We start from the raw sequence: 25,582 nt of genomic DNA, 5'->3' as shown, positions 1-25,582 counted from the left end.
AATTTCATTTTGCAACAAATGTAAAAAGTATAGGGGAGGGGGAAAAAAAAGATTTGGTTATCGTAGAGTTAGGTAAACATAAAATTGGCAACGAATGAATGAGGAACACACAGAGCCCAGTATCATACACTTACAGTTCATACACAAGGTGCCCTTGGCATAACTTACTGGGTTCCATGTAATGCCTCTAGATTGAATTTAAATTTTTCTAGATCTTTAGAGGGCTAAAGGGACACTGGTTCACAGCTGTTAAAATTCAAGGGGAAATAAATGTTAACGTGTGTTTACTTTCCATCTTAACTTCCTATTCAACAGCTCTAAAATGTTTTAAACCCCTGCCTCATTTCTAAATGGATTAAGGCAGACTGTTTTTATGTTAAAATTCAAAATAAAACTTTTACAAAAGATCTAAATAGAACTTCTACTTGGAAATTTGTTTAAAAGTCTCAAGATCACAAAACTGCTACTGCTAACTATAGACTTCAGTTATTCTAGGTAGATGAAACATATTCCCCTTCTATTAAAGATAAATATAAAATGGCTACATCACATTTTTATTATAAAAAAGCTATGAATTTGATAACAAGTGTGCTATAGTCTCTTAATACCATGTTTAGTCCTTACACCTCCTTGAGATATATTATTTTCCAAAAAAAAGGAAAAAAAACAGTTCCAATGGGAGAAAGAATGTTTAATAAATGGTGTTGAAACAAATAGCTATCTGGTTTGGAATAAAAATAAAATTAGATCCTTACACCTTGCACCTTGCACCATATAGAAAAATACATATATTACTGATGGATTCAAGAGTAAAAAATAAAAATGCAAGTACCCAAAATTCTACATCCAATATTAAGGGGTTCACGAACTCCCTAAAGCCCATCCATGGATCTCAGGTTAGCAAGAAGAGGAACTGTTAATCATAACTTCCATTAAAATCTCAATGCCAAACACCACATGTGTTTTCAAGATCAAGTCACATGCAACAAATGAAGATGAACACATTAACTCATTGTTGTAACTTTATAAAATCTCCAAACTGGAACTAGAAACAGGCATGTCAATACAAATGGACAATGACTTAAAAAAAAAAAAAAATTACACCAATTTAAATAAGTTTGAGTGCATACTGTACAAGTGTACCCATGTCTGTTAGCCTTTCAGAAATATAAAATCAGCTAAATCTTTAGTACTTAAAATTCATTATGTGCAATGTTATTCTCAAACTTGATTAAAATACTTAATAAATACAAGTTATGTTTAATATGAATAACTGCAACATACGTAAACATCTAAACATATAATAGGAATTCTATAATATTAAAATGCAATACTTTCACCTGCATTAATCTCATACACAATGGAAAAATACTTGCAGATAGTTAGCATTAAGAATGCAAATATATTTTCACTGTGGAAGAAAAATAATAAGATTAGAAATCATATATTTGAGTAATCTACAAGGAAGCTGTAGATAGTCTACATTATGATATTCTATTTTAAAATGAAAACAATTCAATATTTAACTTTACAACAAATTTACTCAAGGCAAAATATTTGTTTATTACAGAACAGGATCTTAAATCAAAGGAAGCAAGGCAACATTAGATCAACAATCTTAGATTTTTTTTAATGAAGTGTAGCTTTAAAACTGTAATAAAGGTGAACATAAATTCTAACATGCTCTTCTCTTCTTATAAATGGGATGATGTAGAAAAGCAAAGCTTCAATGTGTAGGGATTGGAACCATCTGTAAAAATTAAAAAACAAAGTTAACAGTTCACTTCATCAAACTTTCAAGATTACCTTGAATTAGCAGAGTCAATTATTTCACCTTCGTATAGCATCAGGAGCAGAAACATAAAGAAGGAAAATGTCTATGCAAGGAAAGGGGAAGATTACTTCTGTACATCGCTACCGGCAGTTAACCTACATGAAGACAGGGACTCTGTCCACGGTTACATTCCTACTGCTGAACATTATCTGACACACAGAGGAACTCAATGCTTCTTAGTGAATTAATTAATCATTACAGATAAATAGTATAGGATTAGGCTTATGTTCACCAGCAAAGCTCCCTTTGCAGAATATATTAGAATGGCAGTTCCTCTATAAAAGCCAATTCAAATACAGGCTGGGAAATGGGACAAGACTGGAATGTATAGGAAAATATTAATAAACTGAAAAAGTTCCAGAAGATCTACTATTAAATTCTAAAATTACTCAATAAAAACAGTATGATCCACAAAAATTTTTCCATTTTATACATTTTTCCTTAACTTTTCAGACTAGACAGAAATAATTCTTCCTTACTTGATTATGCAAAGAAATAATTCTGGTATCTTAATGTATTAAAAGCTATCATCCTTCAAGAAAAACATTCCTATAAAGGAAAAAGCTTATAAATAACAAGTATGTGCATGACACTGGAGAGGATAAAAAGATAAATAATTGTTCTAGCCTCCAAGGAGTTTAAAATTCATATACTATCTTGTCTAGGTCTCAAATATACATGTAATTTTAAGCCTTTAAAAAACTTCTATTGAGGGGTGCCTGGGAGGCTCAGTCAGTTAAGTGTCTGGCTCTTGGTTTCGGCTCAGGTCATGATCTCACGGTTCATGGGTTCAAGCCCTGCATCGGGCTCCACACTACCGGTGGAGCCTGCTTGCAATCTCTCTCTCAAAAATAAACTTTAAAAATAAATAAATAAAAACCTTCTAATATTAAGCTATGATTCACTACCTAAAATTTACTTTTGTGACTAAAAAGTTAAATGAGGAGATATTCCTATTTATTTATCTTTTAATTAAAATTTTCAAACATAAAAAAATTTATAGATTAGTATGACAAACCCCTATATATCACCTAATTTTTTGTTTTAATTTTTTATGTTTATTTTTGAGAGTGAGAGAGACAGAGTATGAGTGGGAGAGGGGCAGAGAGAGAGGGAGACACAGAATCCAAAGTAGGCTTCAGGCTCTGAGATGTCAGCACAGAGCTCGATGCGGAGCTCAAGCTCAGGGACCACGAGATCATGACCTGAGCCAAAGTCGGCCGCTTAACCAACTGAGCCACCCAGGTGCCCCTCTATCACCTAATTTTAATAATTGTCAAAATTTGACAGTCTTATTTTATCTACCTACCCTCCACACACTTTTTGGGAGCTAGAATATAAAAAAAAAATTTTTTTTAACCATTTATTCATTTTGAGAAAGACAGAGCGTGAGTGGGGGAGGGGCGGAGACAGAGGGAGACACAGAATCTGAAGCAGGCTCCAGGCTCTGAGCTGCCAGCACCGAGCCTGACGTGGAACTTGAACTCACGAACTGTGTAATCATGACCTGAGCCAAAGTTGGATGCTCAACCGACTGAGCCACCCAGGTGCCCCTGGGAGCTAGAATATTTTAAAGTAAATCCTCAAGATGTTATTCTACCCATAAATTCTCAGTGTGTATTTTTCCTTTCTTTCCTCATCATACCTAATAAAGTTAGGAATATTTTTTCTTCCAATATTTAGAAAAATAAACTTTTAACACCCTTTAGATCCAGGATCAAAGTACACAGCACAACGCTTCAGAAGTTATATACTTGAGTGTTCTTTGCATGGTAGAAAAAGAGGCCATTTACCATTTTGGAAAGATTAAACAGAGAGACAATTTCATTTGATACAAATTAAAACCAGTATTCATGGTAAATCAAATTGTGGTACATCTTTACCATGAATAGCTACTATGCCTATGCTTTTAAAAAAAAAAAAAAAAAGTGGCTTTGCATGTGCTGATACAGAAATAGCTCTAAGACATAGTAAATGAAACCAGTAAGGCAAAGAAGAATATGTACAGGAGAACCATTTTGGGGGCACCTGGGTGGCTCAGCTGGTTGAGCATCCGACTCTTGATTTCGGCTCAGGTCATGATCCCAGGGTCACGGGACTGAGCCCCACATTGGGCTCTGCACTGAATATGGAGCCTGCTTGGGATTCTGTCTCTGTCTCTCACCCTCTGCCCCTCTCTCCTGCTTTTTCTCTCTCAAATGAAAAAATAAAAGATTCTCTCTCTCTCTCTATCCCCCCTCAGTCCCTCTTCCCAACTTGCACTAACAACAACAACAAAGAAGAACCATTTTGTGGGTGTGCCTGGATGGCTCAGTCAGTTAAGAATCCAACTCTTGATTTTGGCTCAGGTCACCATCTCACAGTTGTGAGACTGAGCCCCTCACCTGGCTCCACACTGAGCAAGGAGCCTCCTTAAGATTCTTTCTCTCTCTCTCTCTCTCTCTCTCTCTCTCCCTTTTTCTCCCTCTGTTCCTCCCCCACTTTTATACACACACAGGTATATATACACACACAGCTGCATGCATGCACCCTCTCAAAATATTAAAAAAAAAACAAAACATTTTATGTAAATTTTTAAAATGTAGATATACATACACTGGAGGAGGAATAAAGAAGACAAACAGATTATAAGTTGTAGAAACCTTTAACTTTCATTTTGTACCCTTATGTGCTTTAAGCTTTTTAACCATATAAATGTATGTATTACTTTCTTCTAAAAACATCAAGAGGGATTGTGGGAGCCAGCATCCAAGATGGCCTCGATGATCCACCCTTCTGGTATTCATAGCCCTGTACAGTCTCCTCCCACACTGTACCACAGTTGGTCTGTGCAATTAAAATACAGCATAAATGATAGTACGTCATTTCCAAATATTAGGGTATAAAATACATTGTGGCTTCTGGTTTGGTTTTTGCTCTCATTTCCTTTGGATCACTTACTCTGAAGAAAGCCAGCTACCATGAAATGGCCAATGTAACTTGACTGGACTTGCAAAGGACCACATAAGTGAACTTGGAAATGGATTTCCCAGTCCCCAAGCATGACTTGAAATGACTGTAGACCCAGAAAACAGCTTGACCACAACCTCGAGAGATCCTAAGCTAGAAATACCCAGCTAAACTGTCCACAGATTACTGACCCTCAGTTTGCTATCTTAAACTGCTGAAAGTGGTAATCTGTGATACAAGCAATAGGGAACTAACATAAGGATTGTGTGGGGGGTGGGATTTATATGCCTTTTTTCTTTGTACTTGTCTATATTAAAAAGACAGTAAGTGTTACGGTAAAATTACTAATGTTTTGACAGTAACTGCTATTGAATAATTATGACACAATTTCACTTACTTGGAACTCTTATCTGGTAGTGATTAAGTGCGGTAAGAGCTTCCACTGCATCAGTTTTGCATTCCCATTCTAACAGCCCAGAAAGTGTTTTGGCAGAAGCTAAAACAAAACAAAGAAACACAAATCCAGTTGTTATTTGCTTGTCATCAGTTTAACCAGAAAACCTAAAAAGAGGGAATGTGCACTTACGTTTTGCATCAAACACTTTATATTTGATGAATGTAAGAACTTCATGGTCATTACATAACTGTCAAAGAAATGTAAAACTCCATTAAAAATATGGCCAAAATAATAATATTCCTGTTTTTTTAAGAAAGTAAATTTATGGCAGCATTTAAGACTGGCATGCATGAATTAAATCAAACACTTTTTAGATTAGTAAGTTCTAGGAGAAAATCAACTAAAAAAAGTGATATTCTATAAACTATGTAACTTATTTAGTGCTATACAATAAAACCACAAACTGGTAACTGAAATACGTATTTTCAGAGCTGACCAAGATTTATCTAGTCTCTAAGGTAGGGAGTGGAGTTCCAGAAAATCAATTCTTTTCTGAAATATTTCCTACATTTAGGCAAAAAGGTAGGGATAGATAACATTTTTTTATGGGCAAGATTTAAAGGCATAGTAAAAGAACTTTCTGAATCCAGAAGTAAGGTCTCTCACTCTCAATCCAACTCTCAAAAAGACTGAGCCACAAACCAACAAAAGACTAATGCAGAATGGAAGCCAGAAAAGTACAATGACCAAAGAATGAACTATAAAGTACCAAATAAATAATAGAATACTATTAACATCAAAAGTAGATGAACAGCACAAGACTTTAAAATGAGGCTAAAATATTTTAAATTTTAAAATAAGACAGAACATTCTGCACAACTCTATTTCAGCACCCACCTTGGTAAAGGTCTCCTCTGTGACACACAATGGAACATTATAATAATGCAGCACGCACGAGGGCGGCTGAATTATATTCTTAGATGCTTGACCAGCACTTGTAAAGCGATTATTTTTGCTCATTGCAAAATCTTTGTAGCTACTTGTACCATCCTCCAGCTCAAATATTTGACTTGGAACAACTGAATGTTGTTTAGACACACTAAAGATTGGGAAGGAAAAACGTACAGAACATAGCTTGTTAGATAAAAAGCAGCAAGTAGACAGTCTCGAAATGTTAATACATATGCCTGCATTCAATTTTAACAAATAAGACAAATGTAGCTATTTTAAATGTGGTTTAAATATTTAATATTTTAAACACTTATTTGAATATTTAAATTTAGTTTGAGTTATAATCCATCACTCATAGCTTAGATACAGTCTTGTATTAGGAAACTTTACATAAAACTTGCCCATTTTTACATGCTGTTTTATGGTAACACTAAAAACTAGGTATAGGTGAGCAAAACCTGAATTATATGACCCTAACATACTTTGTCTAAAATGGTAACATTATAGGTGCTAGTTTCAAATGTGCTCTCAATTACATTAAAATATTCTGAAATTGAAATTAATGTTTCTAATAAAAATGAAGTTTTTTTTAACACTTTTAAAATTTACCACTTAAGATAATTACCAAACATTAAGTCTTTTCCCAAATAATTTGACATTGTTAAGGTGTGTGACAGCTCTTTCTACAGCATACTCATCACCCATTTCTACCAGTGCTGTACCAGGAATGGTCTTCATAAACTTTACCTGTAAATACAAAATCCCAAAAAGGTGACTATTTATTTCCCTTCTACAGTAACAGAATTTCTGAAAGATAGTTTGATTTAAGTGGTTGATGTCAAATACAGAAGATCACCTGGAATCTTGACTTTATTCTGCTGTGCTATTACACACTCCTAGCTCTTATCAAAATTCAACAGTTAAAAAGGAAGATGATAGGGGCGCCTGGATGGGTCAGTCGCTTAAATGTCTGATTCTTGATTTTGGCTCAGGTCATGATCTCATGGGTCATGAAACTGAGCTCCCACTGTCAGCATGGAGCCTGCTTGGGATTCTCTCCCCTCCCACTGCTTGTGTGCATGCACTCTCCCTCTCAAAATAAATAAATAAGCTTAAAAAAAAAGGAAGACTATAATTCTATTATATAGCACAATAAAGAAGAGCACAGGCTTACCCTGACTCTGCTATTTATTGTGTGACCTGGGGCAATTTACTTCACTTCCCTGAGCCACAGACTTCCCTATAAAATGGAGATAACGATAACGTCTAGTAGGATTCAACAATATTTACTCATTCAACAAACATTTACTAGGTGCCTCAAATATTTTGATAAACACTGTGTGAGGTGCTGGGAATTAATGGTGAACATAATAGACACAGTCTTCTTGAAACTTATATTCTGGTAGGTAGGTCAAAAATTTTAAAGTAAATAGTAATTACCGACTTTTCAGAATGCTGTTAAGGCAATACTCAAGATACTGTAAGAAATAATACAAGATGGCCTTGAGACAGCACTGCCAGGAGGAAGGCTTGTACAAGGTTAGGGGCACTTTAAAACACAGGCTTTACTTCACAAGTTCTCATAACATCTTGGACAGAGGCCATACTTATCCTCTTATATTATTCCAATTTTAATATATAACAATGTAGTAATGAGGGTTAGATGGGTTAAAGTATGATAATTATTCAGCATAGTACCCCGCCCCTTGGAAAGTCCTTAAAATAGCTATTCTGTACCACTAACATTCACGATACCTTGAATATACTCCCTTCTTATTTGTTAGCCTTAAAAGAACACTACAAACATATTTACACAACAAATGCAGCATAGCATTTATACCCACCCTTGCAACTAACTATCCTTTTTAACGGGCTATCTTGGCATTTCTATACTGCTCCTGTATTTAAACAAAACTCAACTATAGTAGAACTTTTCAGCTTTGCTTGAAATCAACTGTCTTCTTGTGCGCAAAATTTCTATACATTGATTTAATCCAATAACATCCTACAAATCTAATAATGACTAAATATATTAAATATGGAGCTCTTATATTCATGAATCTCAAAAAAAGGTGAGGAATAATTAACTATATATAGGCCTTTTAAAGGATTATCATAACTTGAGATTAGTGTATCATAATATATTATTTAAAATGTTTAAAAATTTTGGGGGCGCCTGGGTGGCTCAGTCGGTTGAGCGCCGACTTCGGCTCAGGTCACGATCTCGCGGTCCGTGAGTTCGAGCCCCGCATCGGGCCCCTGTGCTGACAGCTCAGAGCCCGGAGCCTGTTTCAGATTCTGTGTCTCCCTCTCTCTGACCCTCCCCCATTCATGCTCTGTCTCTCTCTGTCTCAAAAATAAATAAACATTAAAAAAAAAAAATCATGACTTAAAATGTTTAAAAATTTTTGAGATATGGGACTAGAATTGTTCAAATAGCACACAGAAGATTTTGCATTTATCACACAAAGTGATTTATGTTTCTAAATCATGAGACAATTAGTTCATAACACAAAAGACAAAGATATACTGAAGATGTTGATTGAACTGCCTGATTCTGATTATCTACAAATATGATAAGCACAAAGAGACAACCTAAGTGATAAGGCTAAAATACACACTAAAGCCCATTTAGTCATCAAACATGCAGTTCCTAAACCTTAACTAACACCTAGGTGTCTTAAGATAAATGTCTGTGTGAAAAAATTCTGGACTACTTCTCCCAGTATTGCTAAATCTATCCCCTGTATTCCTGGCTAGTTACATAAGCAGAGATATCCCATATGTTAGCCCTAGACCAAAAGTGGAATTTTCTTTCTTTTCTAAATGTGGTCAAATTGTTATGTTGAGGAAATTCTTGTCTCAGAGATTTTCTGAGTTGCTTCCTCAGATCAAGGAGGCTTCAGAATTAATAAACCAAGTAAGAACTAAGAGTACCAACTATTCAAGCCATGCTCCCCCTCCCACACATTTATGACTCACATGCTTATACCTTTTTATTGTAGTGAAAAGGGAACACTAAAATCACTTAAAACAATAGAGAAAAATAACATTACCTCAGTACTGAAACTCAAATTGGCAAGGGTATCGAACAATTGGTGACTTAAGACTACCGGTCACTTCCCCAGTTAAATTTTCCATGATTCTTTAAAAAACAGTTTAGCATCTACTTTAAGATAAGAACTATTTTAAGTATTTATATCAATGAACAAAACATCACAGATCCAGGGAAATAGATGCCTAGTGAAAACAAGGTTACAGCTCTTTAAAGATCTTTAAAATATATAAAATTTAAATGTTTTGCTACTTTTTGAGTGAGTATAAGCCTCCAGACAAAGTTTTGGACACAGTCTTTCAAAGTGGGTCAGTTTCAAATACTGATAGAGCTAAAAGCACATTGTTCCTCAGAAGATACTAGAACTCTAGCATTTGGAAGGCCAAGTATATAAATCCAGGATTTTCCTAAAAATTCATGACTTGTGCTCAAGCTCCACGAAAGTAACTGCTCTTTCAAATTCTACAGTTCAACATGTTAAAGCTAGACAGAAACTCTTTGTAATGATAAAATTAATACAGGCTTTATGTCTATAATACTCTAGTGGTTGATTAAACCATTTTGGACTTCTATTTTTAAAGTATTTTTAGTACCAACAACCTATACTGATGACTTACCAACAAAAAACAATTTCTGAAGTTCCTACCTAATGAATTTTTAGCGTACATTGGTTACTACTAAAAGAACTTGTATGTTCCCAATAAAAGGCGAAGACACATGTATTTACTGCCTTTTCAGACTTTCCTGCTAGATATCCTAGCAAAAGAAATTAATATGAAATGAAACTTACCTTTTCAATATTTCCATATAAGCAGAATAGGTTGAACACTCTTGAACAATTCATTTTTAGCTGATGTAATCCACTAACCATTACAACTGAACCAGACGGATTTCCTCCATGCATGTAAGAGGAAGAAGCCTGTGGTAACGGATACGCCACAAGCTCAGGTGTATCTCGAGAGCCCATTCTGTAACGACTTGGTAAAGGCAATAATGGACCATGGGAGCCTATAAAAATGATACAAAACAAAACACAACTTTAGCAGATACGCTTCATCACACAAAAAGTAAACTCTTACTATTAGCTAGTTTGGTGTATGTCCCAGGAAAACTCAAATGTGTTAATATTCAAATATAACCTGTGGGGATTAATAAAATCTGTAATTCTTTGTATCAGATCCTATATACATTGACCTGCACACCCCTGCATATACATCAGGCTTTAAGTTTGTATTTTTAAAAATATTGTTGAACCAGAAGTATACAAAATCAGGCCATAGATAGTGGGAATAAGGGGAAATCAGTGTAAAACTTTGGGCTGCTGTGTATAAATTATACCTCAAAAGTTTTTTAAAAGCCTCCTGCCAAAATCTTTTGGAGGATAATACAGTAACATACACAATGAAATCTCAGAAACTATCTCTATACAGATATAACAAAAGGAACATCTCTTTAATTCCAATGAAAAGCTGCCTCCTTGAATATATTTTACTATAATGTGCTTTCTAGTTAGTATTTTATCCCCCAATTCTAATTTAGGAAACTAAACCTCTAAATTTAGTTAATATCTCACCTACTCAAAGGTGTCATTTATTCAGCACCCTGCACTATCTGAAACAACATCAAGAGCCCAGAAGAAAATAATGGCTGAGTTGTCACAGAAACACACATAAATCTATGTCTCGCGCTGAGAATCCTTATTAAGAATCAACATGCTAACTTTAGAGTAGTTCTAAACAACTTTATCTGGTTTTCCCATCCATAACAGATTGGAAGTAACAAGAAAAATAAAGCTAAAGTGAATGGAACAGACAGGAATGAGGACGGAGTCTGGAGAAACTGATACTAAAAGCAGGCATAAGGCACATTCACAACAGCAAGAAGAGAGGCGTAAGAACTGAGAAGCAACTAAGAAACAGACTCATAAACTGGAGGTTGTGGGAGGCAAGGAGGGAGGGGGGTGAAATAGGAAGGGGATTAAGAAGTACAAACTCCCAGTTACAAAAAAAAAAAAAAAAATTAAGTCTCAGGGATAAAAAGTACAGCACAGGGAAAATGGTCGATAACACTGTAGTAACATTGTATGGTACCACACTTCTCGTGGTGAGCACTGCATAATGTATAGAATGTCCAATCACTATATTGTATAACCGAAACTAATATAACAGTGTATGTTAGTTGTAGTTCAATTAAAAAAAAAAAAAAAAAAGCAGCAACTAAGATGGAGATATAGCTCAGAAACGTAAATCCATACACCTTCAGTGCTCCTGAGTTAGTGATTACATAATCGAAGCATACTCTGGTAACATGCAAAGGTCTTCTTGATGTGCAAGAAACCAATCCAAAAACCCAAGTCTTTTCCTCATTTCTCAAGAAGTAAAGCGTATATAATACTACTGACTTTCATTTTTATCCAAGACTAAGGGACAACTGTCATCTACTAAGTAAGTCACTAAGAAACTACATCTTGGTATTCACAGCATGCTATTAGAACTTATGTGGACTCCAATTCAGAATTCAGTATTCTAAATACAGTTGCCATTCATAACAATTCTGCAACACTACCACTGAGCACACACACAGTGTGAATTCCTACAACTTCATGAAGGCAGAAACACCTTATCAATTCATCGTTATCAGTGTTGCCTTAAATTGGAATTCAACTGCTCTTCCTGCTGGGAATTGATAGTTTATTAAAACAATCAATATAGCTCATCAATATATACTTGTTAGTAACTATACATATTTTGGCCTCTAATTTAGAGTGATACATATAACGGGGTCAAATATCAATCATTCTTACCCCTACTGCAAACACACACATACATGTTATACCATACATATTACACTACCACCATTTGCTTGTACAGTAATGACATTTCACTATTATCACTAAATATTCTTTTTCATAGGAAGTAGAAAGATGTGTGTATGTGCTAGATGGGCAGTGGAAACTTCCACTCTACTTAAGTTCCCCAAGGTCCAAAAATGCTGAGATTCACTGCCCTAGGTAACTGAATTCAGTGCAAGAGAATAACTGACGTTTGTAATTATGACCTCAGCCATCAGGATTAAATTATGTTATCTACGCTATTTACATTGCTGCCTATATTGTTTAAGAAGATAAGAAAAAATAGAAATCTTTAAAAGCTTTCTATATATAAAACAAAAAGTTCACGCAAAATATTTTGATCCTTAAAAAGCTAATACTTCTGGTATTTAAAAAATTCACTTATGTGGGAAAATACTACCTAAATGGCATTACTGTCACTTTAATAGCATTTCTCATCTTTGATACTTTAAAATCTTTGGTCCAGGAGCATATCCAAAGACACTAGCAATTAATATATAAACTTTTCTTAGGCTCACAGCAAATAAATCTGTATAAAAGTAGCAAAAATCATACTTTTCAAATATGAGGGCATCTGCAAGTTTATCTCATAGGACTGGGCTCCCCAAATTAAAAAATTTAAAATATTCTGAAAGCATAGATTTATACTGCTATAATAAATCAATGAATAAATTTAATCTAATTAAAAATTAAATCTTTTCTATTCCCTCTTTCTCCTATACCATCATAAAAGAAAAGCCACTTACGATATGACACCAAAATGCAAATACACTGGTTTTGCTGAACTACTCATCTGAAGGCACACAGCTGTGATTTGCAATGTTTTTTAAAAGGCTCAGTATCAGAGCGCCTGGGTGGCTCAGTCGGTTGAGTGTCTGACTCTTGATTTCGGCTCAGGTCATGATACCAGGGCTGTGGGATAGAGCCCCACATCTAGCTTCACATGGAGATTCTCTCTCTCTCTCCCCCTCTCTCTGCTCCTTCCCCCGCTCTGTCTCTTAAAAAAAAAAAAAAAAAAAAGTCTCTGGGGCACCTGGGTGGCTCAGTCGGTTGAGTGTCTGACTTCGGGTCATGATCTCGCGGTGTGTGAGGCAGTGTGTGAGTTCGAGCCCCGCATCGGGCTCAGTGCTGACAGCTCAGAGCCTGGAGCCTATTTCGGATTCTGTGTCTCCCTCTCTCTGCCCCTCCCCCACTCATGCTCTGTCTCTGTCTCTCTCTCTCTCTGTCAAAAATAAATAAACATTAAAAAAAAAAAGGCTCAATGTCACTAGCACCTATTCCCATCTTTACTTTTTCCCCCATTTCCTCACCTTACTTCTCTACCTCTTTTTATTCATCTCTCTCTCCTCTTATACTCTATTCTGCTTACTTCCCTAGAAAAGAAGAACAAGTTTTCCTCAGAGAGGTAACTGCTTCAATGGACAGAGCTCAGAATGGTCCCTACACAACCATTCCTGCTGAGCAGGACTCTCCAGAATGATCCCTATTTAACTACCAATGTAAAGAATTTTACACCTCTCCTTAAGTAAGCTTACATTTTAAAATTTACACACACACACACACACACACACACACACTAAATTGGGGTATGAAACTGATAGCGTTGGACAATAAGCTTTTTAAAACTATAAAGTTCTTCTAGGGCATATAACATATTTTTGTTTATATAATTTTTTGGTAAGATGGATTTTACAAAGAAAAGCAACTCTGAAAATCCATACCAAGAAAATAGTGTCAACACTACCACAGTAGGGTTCTGTCCTTCATTTATTCTTTCACAGGTTATTCTAGACCCCTTTGGCAAAACATTTAAACAATTTTTAGCATTCAGCTGACGGCCATGACACATATACCCACAACTACACTACAAACTTGTGATTACAATTCTTTGTAACCCTCCATTATGGAAAGCATAGTGGGCTCTTAATAAGTGTTTCTTTACCACAGGAGCAGAGCCATCCATATGACCAGATTTAATATTTATGCTGTCGAAGAAACAGCTAAGAAAAATTATCAAGGAGCTCATTAAAATAATTGTAGTAAGATTTTCATTCTATACCACACTTACTGTTTAGACAGAACACAGATTGTTTCAATCATTTCTGCCATATAGACTACCATAGCAACTTGAACACACACACACACACACACACACACACACACACACGTAATAAATCCTGGAGTTCAAAAAAACAAACTAAGGAATAAGCTTAAGCTCACAGCTAAGAATAATGATCAAACACGCAGGCATGCTGAAAACATTTCAGAAAACAGGCAACACTGGAAGCTTTTCAAAGATAAGTCCTGAGAGCACAATATAGCAATTTCTATTTTCTATACCACTTCTAATAGCATCATACTTCAGCTTTAAACCACAGAATAGGTGGGGTCACTAACTATTTAAAACTAAAAAATATTTAAAATCACAGAACTTCTAACCAGTTACAAGACTTATCAATAGCAATTCTCAACATCTACCTATAAGGACAATAGTCTGATACCTAACTTTTTCCTGGGGAAGAGTATTATTCTAGGTTTCATAATCTTAAATCTTATCAATATACCAAACATTAAAACTAAGAATTTTTAAAAGAGGAATTAAATACAAACAAATTTAGCCAAAGCCAAAATACCAACTGTAGAACTGTCTTAACTGTAAAAGACTTAAGGCTCTAACAAGAAAACATATTTCTTTTGGACAAATACCCCATCCTTTCTGCCTTTATTACTCAAAGTTCCTCTTTGCTCATAATTGGTATAATGGAAGAAAATATACTTACTAAAGCAGTATCTCTTTTTGGTCTTCTAACAGACCAGAACCCACTACTAATCAAAATCAAAACCAAACCAAAACAAAACAAAATGGTAAAAAAAGCTTTTCAATCTCCAACCAATAGCTCTCATTCATCTCAAGGATTATATATCAATATCCTAAGAAAACAAAGGATTTTGGACAACTCCTTGGGAGTACATTATAAGTGACTAAGCCCCTATAAACCAAGTCAGGTGAGCAGGAAAAAAAGAGACAAGAAATGTGCTATTCTTCATCAGAAATGCAAAAATTCTAGTAGTTTGTCTATACTACCTTCCTTCTGCCTTGACAAACTTACCATAGCCATCATGTCTAAACGAAGAAGGGTGTTCTCCCAAAATGGCTTGTCTCTGGCGACCCTTTCCTCTATCTGACACAAAAGTAGAAACATGGTTTTAACAATTTTGACCCAAGTACTTAACAGTTCTCACATGGGAAACACCCATTCAAAACATCCATTACAATTCATAAAAGAAATAGGATTCCTGGTTAACTTTAAACATCCATTCATATCCAATTTAAATACAAACACCAAAAGTTTAAGGAAATAATTCTATCTAACAAATTCCACTTAACTTGAAAATATCTTTTTGGCAAGTGCCAAATACAATCACACTTTCAAATTTAAGGAAAGAATGGATACTTTTCGGAAAGTGAACATACACAATGCTAGAGTTTGACACTGTACAGAAGTTTTTACCAATACATGTCTTTAAAACAAGCTTTAAGTGCAGTACTTTTGAAAGACAGTACCTGAATCATACTATTAGCTTCAACAGCAACACATTTTCAAAGTGGGCTTCTTTCAAGAAGTTCAGCATAAGCCAACAACAACCTGTATTACATGGTTTCACAATCAGTAAACACAGAGTATTTTGTATGTATATACACATATTTACAAACACCTACTGACTTGAGAGCTGGAAATTTGCACATCACTGGCCCATATTATAGCATGGATTGGTCATTGTCTATAGACCTTAACACCAGGCAGGACTATGAGCACCCTCCAAAGTTTAAATACGCCAAGATAAAGCTAACCAAGGGGGCTACATTATTGGATGAGAGTACTACAATACTCCTAAAAGATAATTTTTATTCTAGCTATGTTTTCAGGAAAGGCATGCCAATTTTCCTAAATCTAGAATGAGAGATCAATAATAAAATTACTTACAAGTTTCTAAAATAGCACTTCCTATGTTGGTTGGTAAATTTTAGAGATTATCGTACAATGCTTTTTAGAAAGTTTGCTGATCAAATCATAGCACCCAATAAGATTTTTTTTTTTTTAATGTATCTTAAGAGTCTGGTAATTCTAATCTTTGAAAATTCAGAGAGAGGCCTTCTATAAATCCTTAGTCACCTAAACAAATGAGGTTTATGGGAGATGAGAAATAATTTTCACTTCAGCCTAGAGAAGTACAATTTTAAGTACCTATTTGAAGTTATCATAGCATTAAAAGGGACCTAAGAGGTCATCTTGTTCCATTTATTTTGTATAAATTCTCTTTACATTATCCCTATCAGTTGGAATCATCTAGCCTCTGCTTACCCAACACCAATTAACAAGGTTCTCATGACTTTCCCTTACATTTTCAGTTAGTCCTAAATAATGAGAAAATTAATGTTTATATTGTATAGAAATTGGTCCTCTACTCATATTCTATCCCATCTGAGGCCTCGTAGACTTAGTCTTTCTCCAAAGACCCTTTCAAAAGCTTCCAAGTTATTAAGATCCTCCCTCCATTTCCCCAGTCATTTCTTCTCCAGTCATTCACAGCTCCTTCTTTCCATTATACGGGTTCCAGCATCCAGTATCATCATTTAAGTCTCACTCCTCTTGAATCAATCCAGTCTGCTAATCCCTTCTGTTAATGTTCCTCTACTTAAATATGCCACCCAACACTACATACAATTCCTCATCTGATCTAAGCAATCTTAAACCAAAACCACCATAATGTCTTCATCACTCAGTTTTATTGATATAGTTAACAGTGTCCTATAAAGGAAAGAGCACTAGAGATTGGGAATCAGAAGATTCCAACTTAAACACTAATTCACTGGATAATTACATAAACTCACAACCTTCATTCATAAAATGAAGGAGTTAAGAGTAGATAATCTCCTAAAGTATCTTTCAGCCGAATATTGTCATTATTAATAGTTCTTTGGATTTGAAGCATTAACTACCTAATATAAGGTCACATAAAACAGAAGTGTGCAGAAGAGTCAAACACTAATTACATCAGTCTATAAATAGTAGTTTGAAACTTTTCATGAATTCATCTGAAATCTGATGGAATCTGTGTACATTCTCCCCAAAAAGATGTACACATAGACAAGTTTTGCTTAACGTTTCTGGAGTGATTCTCTGGAGTCCAGGCTAAGAATTTTTCACACTAGAATGTAGTTTGGGCTGAAAAGGACTTTTAAAAATGAGGTTATATTTATTACAGAGCTCTTTTTAGTAGAAAAAGTTACAATTCATTCACAGGATGCCTGGGTGGCTCGGTGGGTTAAGTGTCTGACTCTTGATTTTGGTTCAGGTCATGATCTCAGGGTCATGAGAATGAGCCCTGCGTCGGGCCCGGCACAAAGCGTGGAGCCTGCTTGGAATTCTCTCTCTCCCTCTCTCTCTGCCTCTACCCCACTCATGCTGTCTCTTGTGTTCTCTCTTTCAAAATAAATGAATAAACTTAAAGTTACAATTCAGTATCAACTTGAGTAGAAGAGGAAGTCACAAGACTTCAAGAATGTAAACTGGTATGGTCTCACCAGACAAGTATCTGTAAGGATTTAGAAAACAAGAGTTTTTCCCTTGAAACATAACCAAGTAAAATTCTACTTTACTTCTTTATATTTTGCTATTTAAATATCTATCTCACCCATTTGTAACCTTTTCTGACACTAATTACTTGTATGAAAAACTAATCTAAGTTGGCTCTGCATAAACTTCAGACCTTCTAAAAGAACAGATGTGAACACTAATAAGAAACATATCTACAATGTTTTTTAAGAGACATTAAGAGGAAGGTTACCAGAGCTATTTCAAAAGAGTTTAAAAAAAAAAAGTGTTTGGGGCGCCTGGGTGGCGCAGTCAGTTAAGCGTCCGACTTCAGCCAGGTCACGATCTTGCGGTCCGTGAGTTCGAGCCCCGCGTCGGGCTCTGGGCTGATGGCTCGGAGCCTGGAGCCTGTTTCCGATTCTGTGTCTCCCTCTCTCTCTGCCCCTCCCCCGTTCATGCTCTGTCTCTCTCTGTCCCAAAAATAAATAAAAAACGTTGAAAAAAAAAAAATTATAAAAAAAAAAAAAAAAGTGTTCAATAACTGACTGTAATTTGACAGAAGTGAGAGATTTCTCATCAACCACTTGTTCTGTTGTTTGAGTACTAAGGCTTTGTTTTCCAATGCTGTATTCAACTGTACTAAGCCTATGCCAAGTGGATTTGTGAGTAGTGAAAAACGTGGGGTCCAGCCGAAGCTGCATTATAATACAAACCTGTTTGCAACCCCATGCATAAGACAAGATGATTTCCTAAGAATTGAGAATTAAGGGGCCAATCACCCAAAGTCCTAAATATTTGAACATGCAAAAGATCATCACATTGTCTTCTTTTTTCTTTTGGCAAGAATACATGCACTACAGAGTACCTACTGCCCACGATATTTTGGATGCCATAAAAATTTTTCCTACTTTGTGGATTTTTACAGATATGCTCATCTTGGTGAGTTTTTTCAACACGTGGTTCCAACACTAATATTGTAGTTGAGGTGTAGCCAATACTGCAGCCCCCTTGTTTTTACAAGATCCACATTTTAATTTGTATATTCCAGAATTGCCACACAGTTAGTTGAACAATTTTATCAGTCAGATCTATGCTCGTGAAACCTAGCATTTATCAGTTATAGGTGAAAATGCATCTCAAATGAAATGCTCTTACTTTAAGATTTATCAAGTTTAAATATTGTCTACCTTGAACAGACATGTTACTTTCACCTACATTTGAAATGTCAAAATTTCTAGTTACACAAGTTAACATGAGTGATAACCTTAAATTGTTACAAAAAGTGACAACTTATGAACAGCCACTTTACAAAAAAAAAAAAAAAAAAAAATCAAACCACACAGAGATCGTCTTTTACATATAATGCATCTTTTCATCATCAGGTTAATCTAGTCAATGTCCACAGTTAAGGAAAAAAAAAACCCAAAAGAGTAAACTTAGGTGCAGCAGGTGTGCACCTTTCTATTCCTTTTCTTTCTAATATCTGTGTGGATTGGTTGAGCATAAGCAGTTCTTAAGACCTGTTGATAATCTGGCCCTGGTTATTTGCCAATTAACAATTTGAATCTAGGCTGCAAACAGTTACAGTAATGGGCGTTAAGATTTACAACATCATAGATAAAGTTCTAGTACCCGTTAGTGAAAAATCTTAAATTCTACAACTGAAACCTTAAGGGAAATCAGACCAATATATACATACAACTTGAATAAATGGGCACAGTCTATCATGGTGTTCATCCCATGCAAGTCTGAAGTACTGTTAAGTGTCCTCCTTTAAAAACTTGGGGTGATGGTGCATGCAGTATGCAGTCAAGGTGAATTGCAAGTCTGAGTTTTTCAGAGGGCTTTCTGCTGATGCCGATGTTGTGCATGATGAAGTGTAGAGTCAGCCTGCTGGAGTCCTCTATCCTTCTTAATGCCTTGTCCAGCTTGGGGGAAAAGTCCTTTCCATAGAGAAGCAGTGTGCAAGTTTGCAGTTTGTAAGGAATATTCTGAATCAGTTTCCTCTCCTCCAAAGAGAGAGAGCTGCTTGGAGAAATGCAAGTCCTTGAACTGCGGGCGTGCCTGTATGTGTGGGCTCCTGGTTGAACTAAATATAAATAACTCCGTACATACCAGTAGGGGGCACTAATTTCAAGGTTATTTTCCAGCATTACATGGCCTTTGGCAACAAAAGCATTCACCAACAAGGTTTTCATTTGAATGAACTAGCTCACCTCAGGAAAAAGGAATCTAACTGCATGTAAAAATTTGTCAGCAGATGTAAGCACATTCTAAAATGCATAAAATACTTACCTCGTCTTCCCAAATATGGTTTAGTGTAGTCCCAACTGTCATTGTCATTCCTAATAACATTTAGACGAGTTGGCTGTTAAGATTAAAAAGAAAGTAAGCTCAAATTGTATATCCAAAGCATAAATATTTCTTTGGCGAAGTGTTGAAAAAATATTTACCCTTGCATATTCGATTTTTAGTGTGCAACATCCAGCATATATATCTGCTCCATTGAGTGCTGCTTTAGCCTTCTGGGCACAAAGGACTGATTCAAACATAAGCTCTATTAAGGAAATTTGGTTTAACGTATCCAATATTTTATCATTATTCGTTGCCTCAGAAAAGGACTGAAAATAATCAGAACTCTCACTTCTAGAAATGTTTTACCAATAAAATTTCTAGATGAATTTTAGGAGTACTTATTTTCAAAATCAAGGGTGCCAAAGAAAACATAATAAACCAAACTATCTACATTAATCCTTCCAAGTCACCTGAAGTACTTCATAAATTGAAAGGAAGAGGGAAAATGGAGCATGGTTACATTCCCAGGCAAAGGACAGTTTGCTATCTCGAAACAGGAAATATTTTACTCTTAAAAGTAGGAAAAACAGGGGTGCCTGGGTGGCTCAGTCGGTTGAGCGTTCAACTTTGGCTCAGGTCATGATCTCACAGCTCATGAGTTCGAGCCCCGCGTTGGGCTCTGTGCTGACGGCTTAGAGCCTGGAGCCTGTTTCAGATTCCGTATCTCTCTCTCTCTCTCTCTCTCTCTCTCTCTCTCTCTCTCTCTCTCTGCCCCTCCCCCATTCACACTCTGTCTCTCTCAAAAATAAACATTTAAAAAAAAAAAGTAGGAAAACCATTACAACAAAACCAAAGTTATATAAAACAAATATTTGATTATATTTCTGAGAAGACAGGGTTTTATAACCATTAAACTATCTTCACTTTGTTGGTTTTCAAAAATTACTTGAGTCTATATATTGTTTAAAAAAGAAAAACAAAAAAAACCCCACCAACGTGGTTTTTTAAAAAAAGGGCAAAAATACCTTGCTAGAAGTAAGCACCATTAAGAATTTGCTGTATATCCCTATCTTTTTCTATGCATACACATGTACATATAGGATGTGGGGCGAGGGTAGTTATTATTCTTTTGTTTACATGGGATTATACAGTACATACTATTTTGCTACTTGTTCTTTTTACTCAACATATCACATATCTAACAAAGAAAAGTTCTTATATAAACCTTGACCATTTAAAAGAGTCAATAAAAAAAGGTAAGAATAGTTTTACTGACTCTAAAGTTTTGGTACTTCCAAACCACCTATTTTAAGGAGAGATTCAGAAAAGTCCGTTTAGGATACATTTAAAAAGGTAGAGATGTACATATTATCAAATAATGTTATTTCTTCTCCCATTAAAAAGACAAAGCACACTATGAGATGAAGCACTGGAATGTTTTAGGTAGCAAGTTATTACCTGTGGGCACTGCAGTTTTTAAATCTAAGACAAATAGATTTTGGGGGAGGAACAGAGAATAAATACCACTTGTCCAGATATCATTAAGCAGTTAAAAGTAAGACGTATATTACACAGCATTCATATACATCAATTAAAAAATTTACAATCAAAGGATATTCAACCATTGCTTGTATCCCATTTCTCTTGAATATAACAATACGTTGTACTTTTCCAACAGGGTTGCATACTGTATATAAAACATCCTATAAAGGAAAGAAAACAAGATTTCTTCACATACAAGATTTCTTCACATTTTATACTTGGAAAAACAACAAAGTTACACCCTGCTTTTTTTTTTTTTTTTACTAAAAAGACACCTGTCAAGATGTCATTTTGATTCATTACTAATTAAACTTTTAAAAATTGTTATCCTTCTAAAGTTACTTCCTCACCTATACAATATACCCAACATTAGAGAAGTTATAATGAAACATTTCAAAAAGACTCGTACCTATTTTATCTCCTAAATAAACCCTCAATTCTTATTTTAACAGGTACTTAAAATAATATCTGACAATACACAATAAATAAGCCAAAACTATAATCAATTAATGGTTTGTTTTCCAAATGTGACTCTGGAATGTTTAATATTATAATCACTTGAATTATAGTAATAAATATTTATTAAGGGGTAGTAATAGATCAACTCAGTATTCATTTTTCAAGGGACAATGACTATAGAGGAAAGACTCAGGAAAGATCATTTATACAATGTTAGATGTCAGCAAACAAGATCCCTAAATTAAGTAAGAGAGAAATTAAAAACCCCCTTAAGAACAATTCTTCAACTGTCAAATTTCTTGAGCACCTACAATTATACAGTGGCACCATTAGGTACTAGGGATACAACAATAAGCAAAGCAGAGTACTTGTGCTAGATTAGGAACATTCTTTCTCCCAAAACACATATTAATACTGCTTATTAATAAGTCTAGAAATATTACAGAGGTAAATAATATCTAACAAAATTTAAATAGTATCTTATGCTTTGTTTTTTAGTTTATGTCCCAGTATCATATAGAAATCATTTTTTCTTTCCCAGAGAGCACAAGCAAGGGAGGGGCAGAGAGAGGGGACAGAGGATCTATAGTGGTCTCTGCAAGCCTGATGTGGGGCTTGAACTCACGAACTGCAAGATCATGACCTGGGCCTAAGTAAGATGCTCAAAGGAGCCACCCAGGTGCCCTTTACTAGAAATCATTGTTTTTTTTATTTTTACTTTTTATTTTCTTTTAATGTTTATTTTTGAAAGACAGACAGAGAGACAGAGTGCAAGCGGGGGAGGAACAGAGAGAGAGAGGGAGACACAGAATCTGAAGCAGGCTCCAGGCTCTGAGCTGTCAGCAGGGAGCCCGATGTGGGGCTCAAACTCAGGAACTGTGAGATCATGACCTGAGCCAAAGTCAAACACTTAAACGACTGAGCCACACAGGCGCCACGAATCATTCTAATTGAAGCTTCCCTCACTGTGATATTCTATTCGTCACAAAAATAAAGTGTCCTTGTCACTAGCTTATTATGAAACATCATGTGATTATGAAGTAGAAAACTTAACTGGTTCAGGACATGAATCCTTTGTAAAAATTCTGTTAATACCACTTTTTTTAAAGAGTTAAACAGGGAATTTTAAGTAAATCAGGTTTTTAATAAATTATCTCAAAACCACTTATAATAATATATGCATTTTATTATATACTATGGGATTCTGTCCTTACCTAGTAGACACTCTTAACACACATACTGGCACATGAGTGAAACAAATTTCTTGGATCACTTCTAACAAGTCTAATTCCTTACCAGAAACAGAGTTAACTCCGATGCTGAATAATAAACATTTTTAAATGTGCTTATTTAATTATGACCACTGCACTTCTGACCTTTTTACCTTTGGTGCTCACCATTTCTTTGTTCATTAAACATGACAGTCAAAATTAAGATTCATTTTAAAAATTCTTTAAAAAAACACTGTTTTTAAATACCTAGATGGCAGTGAAGAAAACTGTAGGTTAGTCACTCTGAAGGCAAATTTCAAAGTCACTGTTAATTTAGTTTATCATACTAAAATACATACCACTGTAATTGGATAAAGAGGATTCTGAATTGATAGCAGAAGAACTTTGTTGCCTCCTGATGGATCATCAGTATTTCCTGGCCGAGTGATCCTTTTGCTCGTAGAATAGTTGAAAAAAGCCTGTTGACCAGCAATGTACACAGGTTCATCCGCAGCAAAGGTCACACATTCTTTGGCACTATCTATGTTTTCAAATTCCACTAGAGCCTGCCGTTTAAATGGCATCATCATAACATAGCTGAAAGGCAGATTGGGAAGGAATACCGAAATAATAAATTCAGTTAACACTGATTCTCAATCAAGGAAAGGCAGACTCTAATAAAAATGTGTCAAATCATACAGATTAGTATTTTTCACTACCTATATTCAATGTTAGTCAATTCTTTTTTTTTTTTAAGTTTATTTATTCGGGGGGGGGGTGCAGAGAGAGAGGAGGACAAAGGATCCAAAGCATGCTGTCAGCACAGAGCCTGATGTGGGGCTCCAACTCACAAACCATGAGATCACAACCTGAGCCAAAGTCAGACAATCAACCGACTAAGCCACCCAGGCACCCCTACCTAATGTTAGTTAATTCTTATAAACTGTGGTACACCAGGCAGATGGTTCATATGTGAAAGCTTATCCTCCTGTGACAGAAAGGTTTTCCATCTTTTGCCTTCCTCAAGCACAATTCTGTTATCAGTTACCAATGACGCCTCCCTGTTTATTCTTCAGGCTGCCACTCCCAAGCAATACTAGAAAATCTCTAGATACAGAAACCAGCGGAGATAAAACTGAACAGAAAGTTAGCAGATGGGACCTTTAACAACAGAAACTCCTACCTCTACTGAATTTTCCAAATAAATAAGTGCCCACACTAATAACCAAGGACTATAAAATTTCGCTTATCTTACTAAAAACAAAAGAATTAAAATATACATAGAAACAACTGCAAACCAACCAAATTTCACACAAATAATCTCTTCCAAAATATTTTTTAAATATTAAAGAATCCATGAAAAGATACTCATCAGATGATGATAATCATGGTTGTCTGTGAACAAAGAGGGTGAAGTTATTTACATTTCATTGTATACTCTTGGGGAGGAACATATTTTAACACATGAAATGAAAAAGAAAGCAATGAAGAGAGGGAGGGAAGAAAGAAATCAAAGCACATGGATCACAGTCGGGGAAATATTATGTCCTCTATTCATAAGAACAAGCACCTTAAAAAAGGTTTTAAAATACAATTAGCACGGGTTTTATAATAGCAGAAGGCTGCAGAAAGAACATCAAGTCAGGTACTCAGTGACAGCACTATTTCTGAATCAGGCATCTAGACCTATCGCTACCCTTTAGAAAGCAGCAAATGATTTACTAGTAAGAAACAGACCACTTTGTAGCCTGGCATAGTATGTAGTTTCTTATGAATTTCACCTTTCCTCATTTATAAAACGTGAAAGACTGTTGTCAAGATTATAGTTACTGAATACAAACTGCTTGCCTCGCCTCATTCATCTTCATATCCTCAGAATCTAGAAACAGAGCTGACACGTAACAGGCATTCAATCAATATCTGTTGGTCTGTGAGGCTTGTTAGCTCTCCCCACCCACAATTGTTCAAACTTAAAGAAACTATTGAAACAGTAAGATAAAGAATTATCAATTATGAATATAAAATATAAATTCCAAGAAAGAAATATTATTTTTAGAAACTTCTTGATGAAGTTCTGAAGTCGTGCATACAAAAAAACAGAAAACCCTGGAATCAGGACTATGCTAAAGAAATTAAAGAAGGAGGCACTTGGGCGACTCAGTTGGTTGAGTGTCCAACTTCGGCTCAGGTCCTGATCTCGCGTTTGTGGGTTCGAGCCCCGCATGAGGCCCTGTGCAGACAGCTCAGAGCCTGGGGCCTTCTTTGGATTCTGTGTCTCCCTCTCTCTCTGCCCCTCCCCTGCTGGTGCTCTGTCTCTCTCTCTCAAAAATAAGTAAACATTAAAAAATCTAAAAAAAAAAAAAGAACAAAAGAAATTAAAGAATAAACATTCTCCTCCCACAAATGTAAGGTGGTTGAATAGCTAAATAGTATTACCAAGT

The 25,582-nt window shown here is 35.5% G+C and overlaps 1 protein-coding gene and 1 non-coding gene across 4 annotated transcripts in view; both read right to left on the bottom strand.

The window, feature by feature from the left end:
- Positions 1 to 1,009: 1,009 nt before the first annotated feature.
- HNRNPLL (heterogeneous nuclear ribonucleoprotein L like) overlaps positions 1,010 to 25,582 on the bottom strand; it is a 38,041-nt gene continuing 13,468 nt past the window's right edge. The window contains exons 3-13 of one of the 3 annotated variants that reach the window (XM_049652273.1): positions 23,501 to 23,738; positions 21,547 to 21,632; positions 20,088 to 20,184; positions 19,930 to 20,002; positions 15,148 to 15,219; positions 9,977 to 10,194; positions 6,757 to 6,878; positions 6,078 to 6,279; positions 5,370 to 5,427; positions 5,181 to 5,279; positions 1,010 to 1,750 (exon numbers count right to left, since the gene is read on the bottom strand). In XM_049652273.1, the coding sequence (XP_049508230.1) occupies positions 1,695 to 1,750; positions 5,181 to 5,279; positions 5,370 to 5,427; positions 6,078 to 6,279; positions 6,757 to 6,878; positions 9,977 to 10,194; positions 15,148 to 15,219; positions 19,930 to 20,002; positions 20,088 to 20,184; positions 21,547 to 21,632; positions 23,501 to 23,738 (1,321 nt within the window). In that variant the 3' untranslated portion in view covers positions 1,010 to 1,694. Of the gene's footprint in view, positions 1,751 to 5,180; positions 5,280 to 5,369; positions 5,428 to 6,077; positions 6,280 to 6,756; positions 6,879 to 9,976; positions 10,195 to 15,147; positions 15,220 to 19,929; positions 20,003 to 20,087; positions 20,190 to 21,546; positions 21,633 to 23,500; positions 23,739 to 25,582 lie in introns of all 3 variants that reach the window. The other 2 variants (XM_049652272.1, XM_049652274.1) reach the window with 2 other exon arrangements.
- LOC125937830 (U6 spliceosomal RNA) lies at positions 7,686 to 7,786 on the bottom strand. Its single transcript, XR_007462518.1, has one exon. It is a non-coding gene; the product is annotated as a U6 spliceosomal RNA (small nuclear RNA).

The sequence above is a fragment of the Panthera uncia genome, assembly GCF_023721935.1.
Source record: "Panthera uncia isolate 11264 chromosome A3 unlocalized genomic scaffold, Puncia_PCG_1.0 HiC_scaffold_12, whole genome shotgun sequence".
In the NCBI taxonomy this organism is placed as follows: domain Eukaryota; kingdom Metazoa; phylum Chordata; class Mammalia; order Carnivora; family Felidae; genus Panthera; species Panthera uncia.
Note: the sequence above shows the minus strand (reverse complement) of the source record. Positions and strands in the feature narration are given on the sequence as shown.